This window comes from Sceloporus occidentalis, unplaced genomic scaffold, assembly GCF_023333645.1.
Source record: "Sceloporus occidentalis isolate IW3139 unplaced genomic scaffold, rSceOcc1.0.p SCAF_6, whole genome shotgun sequence".
Taxonomy (NCBI): Eukaryota; Metazoa; Chordata; class Lepidosauria; order Squamata; family Phrynosomatidae; genus Sceloporus; species Sceloporus occidentalis.
The window spans coordinates 41,765,333-41,775,730 of NW_028316986.1; the positions used below are offsets into that span (position 1 = coordinate 41,765,333).

A 10,398-nucleotide genomic window follows, 5' to 3' on the forward strand; every position below is an offset into this window, starting at 1 on the left:
TAAATAAGTGAGTAGAGCATATAAGAGTACGTGCATAGAAAACCCAAAGATTAAAAAATACATATTATAATTTTAATTTTTGATTATTTGTTTATTTGGGGGGTATCATTTTTAAGTACATCAGAATATGGGTATAATGGAAGAACAAGTTTGGGACATTCATTTTCTGTTAATTGGAGATTGCTGTTCCAGGGGACAGATAATAAAGTATATTGTGACAAACACAAACATCTGTTATAGGTTATGTAATCTGCCACAGGCTGTTTGTATCCAAAGGAATTTTGAAAACAACAAAGTAAAGTGTCAACTGTTCTGAACTGAAATTTTAGGAGGATCTTTAGCAATGTCATAAAGAACAGAATTTAGATATGAGTAAATGGCATGGCATAACATTACACTAGATTTTGAATAAGTTATAAGAACTATCAGTTATTGAAGACCAAACTTGAGATTATGGCAATAGATCCTGGGCTAAACCCACTTAATAGTACCCAGGATAGCTCCAGTGAATGAATGGTACTTGTTAGGGATAACTCTTAAGTAAATTTCATTAATTTAATGGGTCTGGTCTTGGTGAGATTAACAATTGGATATAGCCCCACATAAACAGAGAACCCTAGGGAAATTATTTTGGACTACTGGTTTGAGGACCATAGAAGCTGTAGTCAAAAAATAACCTTTTTGCAAGTTCTGGCTTTCCCCAAACTAGGTTCAGTACCCTGGACAGCACCTTTAACATCTGAAACTAAGACCTGTAGCAGATTCATCACCCCACTGACTAGTCAGTGTTTTTTGCTGGTAAATGAGACCTCTCATCTGCTACTTTCTATGCAGCTGGAGAAGCTTCATGTATAAAAATGAAGGGGGGAAAAAAGGGAAGGCAAATGATGAAGTAACTTTCCTGAAGCTAAGCAAATCTGGGTTTGGTCATAGAAAATGGCCATCAGTACTTCCATGATACCCTGAAATCCATGGAAGAAATATAACATATGTCTGTGTAAACTAATAAAATATAAAAACACACAATGATATGATCATGTCTAGTCTGGTTACTATTGCAATATTTTAGTGAGTTTCTTTAGAAGTATTCTACAAAGCAATATTTCTAATAATGTGTATTTTTTCTACTGGATTCCACTGTATATTTCTATTCCCAGAACTATAGTGGATATGGCAGTTTCCTCCACTCTACCTTCATCTCTCAAATCTTTACATTTCTTTCATCCTGGAGGGGAGGTGGGGACAAAGAAGCAAGTAAAAAGTCACATTTAAATAAAACTCTTGCCTGTACTTAGTGAAGTTGCCAGTTGTCTGAAATTTTTCAGAGATCAACAACACCTTTTTAGGGGTATTTTATTTAGTAGTTAGTAGTTTCACATTTGGCACAGGTTCAGGTCCAAGTCTAGAAATGCATAAGAAACACAACAATGAAAAATTACAGATTATATTTTTTAATTTTAATTTTTTTGGTTATCATTTTAAGTCTATCAGACTTTGGTTGTAATATAGAGATGCAGTGAAGAAGCATGTACAGCAAGGAAAGAACCAAATTTTAGAGGGTAAAGGGAACAGGAAAATAAAGATGGCTTTATATGTTTCAAAGAGATCCTTTCAAACTGTACCCTTTTCCTTTCTATTCAGCATGATCTACGCCTTAGTGAGTTCCTAATTCAAAGATGCTACTAAAAGCTGGAAACAACAAAGGGTACAGAATAAAGACAAGGCAGCCTACAGTGATGCTTGATGCATAAAGCGCCACAAAGAGATGGAAGCTTTGAATCCAACCTCCATGTAGGATGTAAAAGAAAAGAAAAGAGAAAAGAAAAGCCTTCTTTAGGGAAAAGAGTTGACTGCAGAAGTGTAAAAACTTGAAGTGATACGAAGCTGATCAAACTGATTTTCTCTGTTACTTCTCAGTGTTTTGTGGTTTTTGGATTCATGATTTCCCAACATAAACAAAACAAGTATGTATTTATAAAGTTAAAAGTAGTTAGTTTTGATGAGAGTTTCATCCACACATGATGGAAGAGAAATTCTGTCACATTAATTTTATCACAAGAGGTTTACAAGACTTACAGTGAGGAAGATGGTTTCTTTACCCTTTCTTTTTACAATGGAACTGTAAAGCAAGACGGTTCCCAACAGTAACTGAAGATAAGATGGAGACTTTGCCCAAAAATCTTGTTTTCAGAGTCGAATTGCTGGTTGGAGAAAAGCAAGGAAAACATGACTAGTTGTGATGAAGAAGAGAGATGTTTTGTCAGAACACATGACAGAAATACATTCAGAGTATATACCCTGTCATTCTGAGCTGCAGATCTTTTGTATGGTTGGCTCTTCAGTGGTTTCTATGAGCATGTTTCAGAAATGCTGAATCTGTTTACACACAGTGCAGTAAAATAGTACTAGTGCATTATGTATGATGACACAATTATTTCAAGAATTCAGTAGTATATTCCTCCTACTGGAGAAAATATATGCTACTTACACACATGAAGATGTGACAGAACACTCCAAACAACCCAAAGTACAAATTGTAAAGGACCACATTACTTTAGTCTGCAGTCTTGTCACATGGCTTCAGTTGTGTGGTCCCTCTGAATCTAAAATTAATGGGGCTGTTCAGTTTTTTCCTCATACCAAATGCATGTTGTAAAGAATAGAAATAAATGGTCATTTCCTTTTTTTTCTATACATGATTCCCAATTTCATTTGAGATCTCATGATTGCCAGTGACACAGTTGTGTCTGTGTTTGTGCATGAGTACTCTGTGTTTCTATATACTCACATTTTCTCTCATACGGCTATAGACCCATATTTCCTAATGTATCAGATAGTATATATTTTACATTATTTTTTTAAAATGCTGCAGTCCTAAGCACACTTGCTAGGGAGTAAAACCCACTGCACTCATTGGAACTTCTAAGATAATATGTTTCTGAGTTACTATACTTAAGAATGTCTTGCTCAAGATGAATTTCAAAAAACATGTAATATGTGAGTTTTTCAAAATACTTAGTTAGCATTGGTATGAAGGATGTGTGGTCTTGTAGTTGTTGTTGAACTGTAACTCACAACAGCCTTAATATCCTAGTGCTGAGGGTAATGAGAATTGCAATCCAACAACTTATGGAGCTGTTACCTAAAAACCTAGGGTCCTGGGATGGCACTCACAAATGGTATTCAATGTGGAAATTAGTTTAGCTCAATAGGGAACAGCGAGAGGGCCACTGTAACTCTAGCTGGGACTTTTGGCCTGTATCTATCCGAACACAAAGAACTCCAGAGGCAGGTTCCAAATTAGTTTATTCATAAAAGGGGGTATTAACACACATGCAAAGCACACACGCTCACACACACACAGAGGAACTATAAATATGAAAAAGGTGGTAGTGGATAACAAATTCAAGGACTGCAATGCACAATGCTTACCAGTTCCAGGCTCCAGTTTGGGATAAAGATGGGAGTTGAATGTGACTCAGTACTGAGAGGCCAAGCTTGGATTTGACAGAGTTTCTGCCCAATTTCAAACTGGACCAAAATGGGAGTGCCCAATAAGGAGTGTTTGTGGAGCAAACATGATGGTTTTAACCAGCTGGTTAATGGTTTTACCTTCAGAGTTAGAACATGCATATTTTTGGCTGATGGCTGTGACATTGGTTTAATCAGGTAGTAATAAGATCAGGACAACCCCAGGGAGTTTGGGATGTTGGAAAATACAATGGGGGCTAGCAGAAAGATTGGCTTAATGTTTAGGCTGATAGACTTCTTTGTCTGTGACCTTCAAGAGGAGATGCACATGGCAGCAATATTCATAGTCATTAAGTTACATAGGTCCTTTTCATATGCCCTCAAGTCTGTGTTTCAGTATAAATAAGGAACTGAAAGCATGTAGCCAAGCAGCAAACAGAGAAGAGACAAGCTCCACGGGCTCTTAAGATGGTCAACTGCTTATTCAGTGTTTAAAAAGCCCATTATTTGTTCCTGTGTCCTGTCCCAAGACATATAGTTGGTTATGCCTTTCCAAGATCATCTGGAACATGTATATATACAGAAATAGGAATAAAGGGACTGAACAGCATTCCTGTATATATACATGCTCCAGATGATCCTGGAAAGGCATAACCAATGATACGTCTTGGGACAGGACACAGGGACAAATTATGCAATCTCTCCTGACAATTGCTCCTTTCTATTCATGCCTTTATATAATTATATTACATTCATATCCATACATGTGTTATGATGTATAATTTCTCTGTTATATTCAGATTAAATATTATAGGTCCAAATCTTCATTTAAACCTACAGGCACCAAGGTTTTCAGTTTTAGAAGCCACTCTATCTCTTTTTTCCTTTAAAATATGTTCTTTAAGTATGTGAATAGTTATGTTAAAACTGAACAGTGTTGTAATATGAACAATATAAAACAAGGGCTGCCTCCAGATTTTGTTTCTCTTTTTAAAATTTTGCATTCTAGTTGAATATTTTAGCTTGATTACACATTATCACTGGTGTCCTGTATATCTGCTCATCTGTCAGGACCTCCTTCCCAAGACTGGGCACCCCTGGTGGTCTCTAGTCAGGGAGTATGGGTGGTAAAGGTCTTCTGAAGGTCCAGGAGGAGGAGGATGTCTTTTGCTGGCCTCACCCCTGGTCACAAAATGACTGTGGGGGATGCATCCAATCTGCAGACAGGTAGGTCAGATGTGTGGGGCAGGGTGGGGGAGGAACTTAGCTGTGCCTGCTTCTGCCAGTATGATACAGGATAGAATCATAGAATGATAGAGTTGGAAGAGACCACAAGGACCATCCCGTCCAGCCCCCTGCTGTGCAGGAACTTTCAATCAAAGCATACTCTTGACTTGTTTTCTGTATCCCACTGATAATTTCCATGTAAGAAGAAGCACGACAACTGACCATGTGCATGTTGTCATGCAAGATAATTATTCATGAGTGCATTTTGCTGGACAAATGCATGTATATAGCAGCCCTCAAAACCATTGCCTGGTGTATCTTTTAGTTTAAAAACATTTTTGGTCATGCAGTTATGAACAATAATAGCAGTCTATTATTTTAAGAGCCCTTGCTGGTTGAAATGTTGCAGCAAGCTCAGTTCCTGCTGTGGTTCCATTTTCATGCAGAACAATTTGTTGGGGGGGAAAAACCAATTGATTGAATTTTTAAACTAATAGTTTGCTGTCCTTCAGTGTACTGTAGATCAGAAACCAAAAGGCCTAATGGCAGAAACCTTCTATTTAACATTTTGAACTTATCACTATGTTTCATTTTAAACATAAAGGAGTCTATCCAATTAATCCTTCTTCCCTGATGGAAAGATCTGATCCTGGAAATGTTTACTTCAGTGGATCAGAAAAGAAAGCAATTTTCAATTATTCTCCCACCCACTGTGGTCTCTCTCACATTATTTGAAAGGCTTCCTCAACTTTCAGTGCAGATTGGAAGGGAGTGGAATGCAAGTGGAGGGGGAATTGCTGAAAACCAGTCTCTGTATTTGACTGGTGCAGCTTTCACTAGAAACCCTTCTGTCTGTGGAAAGACCTCAGTTGGATACAACCCAATGACTATAACTCATCCATATTAGTGGTTTGAGCGGATTTATAATGAATCACTTAATGTTGCTTTTTGTCATTGCTTGCTATGTCTTATTCCCACCCAAACACTATCCTGAAGTGATTAGAAAGGCGGCACATTTCTGTTCATCTGTGGTCATCATGCTTATGTTATGGTTTGTAACATTAAATGTAGGTGTGTCCAGTCTCTTCAAATCCCTAGACGTGTTTCTAAATTGTTGTAATCTTGTTTCTCCCCTACAGCCTCCTTATTAATTTATTATTATTTAAAAATGCTATTGAAATACAGTGTTAAAGAGGTAAGTTGTGAAGATGTTTATTACTGTGTTTGTTTCCTGATACACATACATATGCACGTTCTCTGTAGATACCATCCTCCAAAGCCTGAGTTCACATAGGAGTGAACTGAAGAACATAAGAGTTTATAGAAGTGGTGGAGGGGGGGAATGAGGGAATGTGTCTGGCTCTGAGGAAATAAATAGCACAAATACAATTTACCATGTTTATCATATAACCTTTTAGCTCAGTATAATTATTATTCACTAGTGCTTTAGTGCAAAAGCAGTAGGATTTTGTGATGCAAAAGAACAACTCTAGACGCACACTCAGAGACATAGGCCTGTTACAGACTGCCCAAATAAAGCTGCTTTGGGTCTCTTTGGAGGTATGCTGTTTAAATGATGCATGCATCCTAAGAATCCGGAAGCTGCACCAAAGCTGCACTCCAGTGCTTAGGAATGGAGTGTGGCTTTGGCGCAACCTCCAGACTCTTAAGACCCTTGCATCATTTAAACAGCATACCTCCAAAGAGACCCGAAGCAGCTTTATTTTGGCAATCTGTAACAGGCCATACTAAATCTGAGACCTTAAATGGAGGAAATGTTTTCACCTCTCCAAATCTCAAAACTGCAACCAAAGCTAAAATTGCTGTGCATATATGTGTGCCACATTTCCCAGCACAGATGCCTATCGCTCAGGCTCTAGAGTAACTTTTTTTTAAAAAAAATGTTAAGTGTTCAAAGGAGGCATGGGAAGAAAAGGAAAAGAGCTTGAAATTAGAATGAGGTGGAGGATTTGAATGCTTCTATTTTGATTGTCACAGTTCATGAGATGTATGTTTATTTTGTAAAAAAATCTTGCCTTTTTGGATTGGAACAAAATAATTCAAAATGCAATGGAAACAAAAGGCAAATAGTCCAAACTGTGTGATTGGCAAAATAGATCTGCATCTTGGTTTTTTAAAAAGTGCAACATGCAGCAACAAATACTGCCACCTTTAAACACATTTTCTCAATCTGGAAGAAAGCTCAGAGGAGCCAATATTTCTCACTAACTGCTAACTGCTCCCACTAAAACATCTATAGGTCATCACATGATAAGAAGAGTGGAAGGGAAATGCTTCATGACTATCAGGAAAAAATGTCTATAAATCTTAGTGAAGACAGAAATCAAATACTGAAATAAACAACTCATTTTCATCTAGGGAAGTACAGGTTGAAGAGTTCCATCTGTGCATCATTGAACTTTAGATGAAAGATCTCAGCTACATTACTGTACTTGTAAACTATTCCAGTCTGATTTATGGAGGTGTCCATTTTATTTTCACATTCTTTTCTATGCAGAGTAATGAAGTATCTATGAGTCAACATACTGTTTTATGTAGTGATTCATTCCATAGTTTCCATGTTTATGAATGCTGCCAGCTTTTAAAAATGCATTATCATGAACCGTCTAATGCCATGCTACAATTGTTCACGATGGTGTGTGCTTCGAAGACATTTGGAAGGAATGATGCTAGGGTCAATAATACTAAAAAAGTGTGCACAAGTATTTTCATGGTTGTAGTTTACACACCCTTCTCTCTTTAAAAACGGACCTGAAACATATAATATGAAGCACTTGTCAAGTGACCAGTAGAATCTTAGAATTAGAAGGGAATCTCAAGGGACATCTGCTTCACCCTACCAATGCAGAAATCTGCTAAAATACACTTGAGAAGCAGCCGTGCTTCTAGCTTTGTCTTAAAACCATCAAAGAAATGGAGTCCACCACCCTCTAAGGTAGCCTACTAAACACCTTTTATTGTTAGGATATTCTTCCTAATGGCTCTGAGAAAGTATTGTCAACACCTTTCAGAAGCAAGACTATTTTTAATAGTTCATTCAAGCTAATAATAGACATTAACAATTTTTATGAAGTGTGGATGTCCTGTTATTGAGCAGCAAGTGCCCACACAGAACAAATGCACCGTACAAGCAATGCATCCAAATCAGTATGGAGTCAAGCATGGGGGTTCAGAAGTCATTAGCATTTAAAGGGAATAGACAGATGTATTGGTCAAGAAGCAGGGTGTGAGCAGATAAAGCAGTCCTGCCAGTTTTTCAAGCTCTCAAAGAGAAGGGCAGAAAAAAATTCAAAGAGTGCACCAAGTTCAACAAGCCAAGGGAACTGAAGAGTCAGGGATGGAAGAGAGCTGGAAGCAGGGAGTAGAGCCAATTAAGGTAGGCGCTGAATCCAACAATACTAATCATTGGGGCCATTCAGACTACCTTTTACCCCAAATCCCAAACCAGATTAAAAGTGGGAAGTTCCCACTGGCACTGGGGTTTGCACACCTGGATCGGGGGCTTGCCCAGTCCAGGGCAAATCCCCCTTTAAATCCCCTTTAAAAAATGGGGGTTTCCTCGTTTCTTTTGGGAAAAAATGGTGCAAGTGAATGTGAACTTGGCCCCAAAAATGATTGGGTTAGGTTCAGGGGAGAGTTGAAGGTCATAGGATGGGCAGTGGGTGAAATATGTCAGGGATGATGGGAGTTGTGGCTCTTCACCTGGCCTGGAACTCACCACCTGGTTGTGCACCACGCTGACCAGTTTTGGCCAGTTGTTAAAGCTTTGCAAGAGTTGCAGAGAATAGGCTGAAGACCCTGACAAACTCTCCAAGCCTTCTCACTCTTGCTTTCACAGAAGTCTTCACCCTTCTTCACCAGGGTCCTGCTGGTTCTTGTAGCTTCACCCAAGACACCAGACAACTCAGTAGTCTTATATAAAAGATCTACTTTATTCTACTATATACACAGCTCCAAACTATCCAACACAACAATACTCCTCACTCCTACTATCCACAACTACTACCCACAAAACATACTGGGATTCATAGTCATTATTATAGTCAAACCAAGGTACCACCTACTGTGGTCTGTTTCCACCCAGTAGGCGTGTACGTCATTCCCATTGGTTCTCTTGTTTCTATCCAGATTAGATGATTTCATCATCTCATCCTTGACCACTTTACAATTGTCAGGTGTGTCCAATTATTCACTATGCATTTCTTGTCCTTGGCACTCAGGACTTGTTAATTCTATTACCATGTACACCTGTGTGGTTCTCCATTGGCTTCTGCTGAGTCACTCTGACTCTCACATACATGTTTTATTTCAATCACTGTATGTCCCATGTTGCTTTTTCCTTAACAATCCCCTCCGAAATAAAATATTGTATGTGACTTAAAATGTCATTCCAACCATTTGTGTTAACCTTTCATGTTTCTCCACTGTTAGTGCTTTCGTGAACAAATCTGCAATGTTATATTGTGTCTCTATGTACCTTAACTCTATTTCTCCTTTTTGTACCATGTCTCTTACATTTTGGTATCTTACACCCACATATTTGGTTCTGTTTTTCAAACTTTCTGTTTCAGCCATTGCTATGCATGATTGTCAATCTTCTTGAATTTCCACTGGTACTCTGAAATTTTCATTCAGGTCAATTAACAATTGTTCAATCCACTGTACCTCGTTCACTATTTCGTTCAGTGCTGCAAATTCTGCCTCAGTTGTACTTAACGCTACGTTTGTTTGTTTTCTACTTCTCCAAACTATGGGACTCTCACTATATTTGATTAGCATTCCTGTAACTGACTTCTTGTCTCCTGATTCTGAAGCAAATGAACTATCTACAAAACAATCTAGATCTGCATTGCTGCTTCTTATGATTAACTTCTTGTCTAAAGTCCCTTTCAAGTATCTCAACAAATGTTTCACGGCTGTCCAATCCTCAATTTTAGGATTAGAAACTCTTCTAGATAAAATGTTCACAGAATACGCAATGTCTGGTCTAGTGTGGCAAGAAATAAACTGTAGTGATCCTATGATGCTCCTGAAAAATGTCTTGTCCTCAAAATCTCTGGTTGTTGGTTCTGAAATGAAACCAGTTGTCATTGGGGCTTTTACTATCTTAGCATTCTGTAGTCCACACTTTTCAATCAAGTTCTCTATCTTCTTTCTCTGGCTTAACAAACAATGACCATCTTCTGTCCATTCAACATTTATGCCTAAATAAGACTTTAACAAACCTAAGTCCTTTAAAACAAATTTTTCTGATAATTCTCTCTTTACTGACTCAATTTCCTGTTCTGACTTTGCTGCCACGCACAAGTCATCAACATAAATCACAAGCACTATGTCTCCTTTTGTATAAACACAAGCATCTGCCACGCTTCTTTTGTATCCTAACTTAACTAGTTCATCATTAATGCACAAATTCCAAGCTCTAGCACTCTGCTTCAAACCATACAATGCCTTTTTCAATCTATAAACCTTCTGACTTCCATTCTCCTCAAACCCTTGTGGTTGTTCCATGAAAATTTCTTCATCCAAATTCGCATTTAAGTAAGCTGTCTCAAAATCAAAATGTTCTACTATCAAATTCCTTCTTGCTGCTACAGCTAACACCATTCTCAAACTTTCTGGCTTTGCTGTTGGAGAATATGTCTTGTCATAATTCTCATGCTGTTGTTGTGCAAAACC

At 38.0% G+C, this 10,398-nt stretch overlaps 1 protein-coding gene across 2 annotated transcripts in view; it reads left to right on the forward strand.

Annotated features, from left to right (window-relative positions):
- The window catches only part of LOC149310661 (protein cornichon homolog 3-like), a 98,402-nt gene extending 93,971 nt beyond the window's left edge, over positions 1 to 4,431 (forward strand). For both annotated transcript variants that reach the window (XM_089529411.1, XM_089529412.1), the window contains one exon: positions 1,642 to 4,431. In XM_089529411.1, coding sequence (XP_089385537.1) covers positions 1,642 to 1,669 — 28 coding nt within the window. In that variant the 3' untranslated portion in view covers positions 1,670 to 4,431. The remainder of the gene's footprint in view (positions 1 to 1,641) is intronic.
- The last annotated feature ends 5,967 nt before the right edge of the window (positions 4,432 to 10,398 follow it).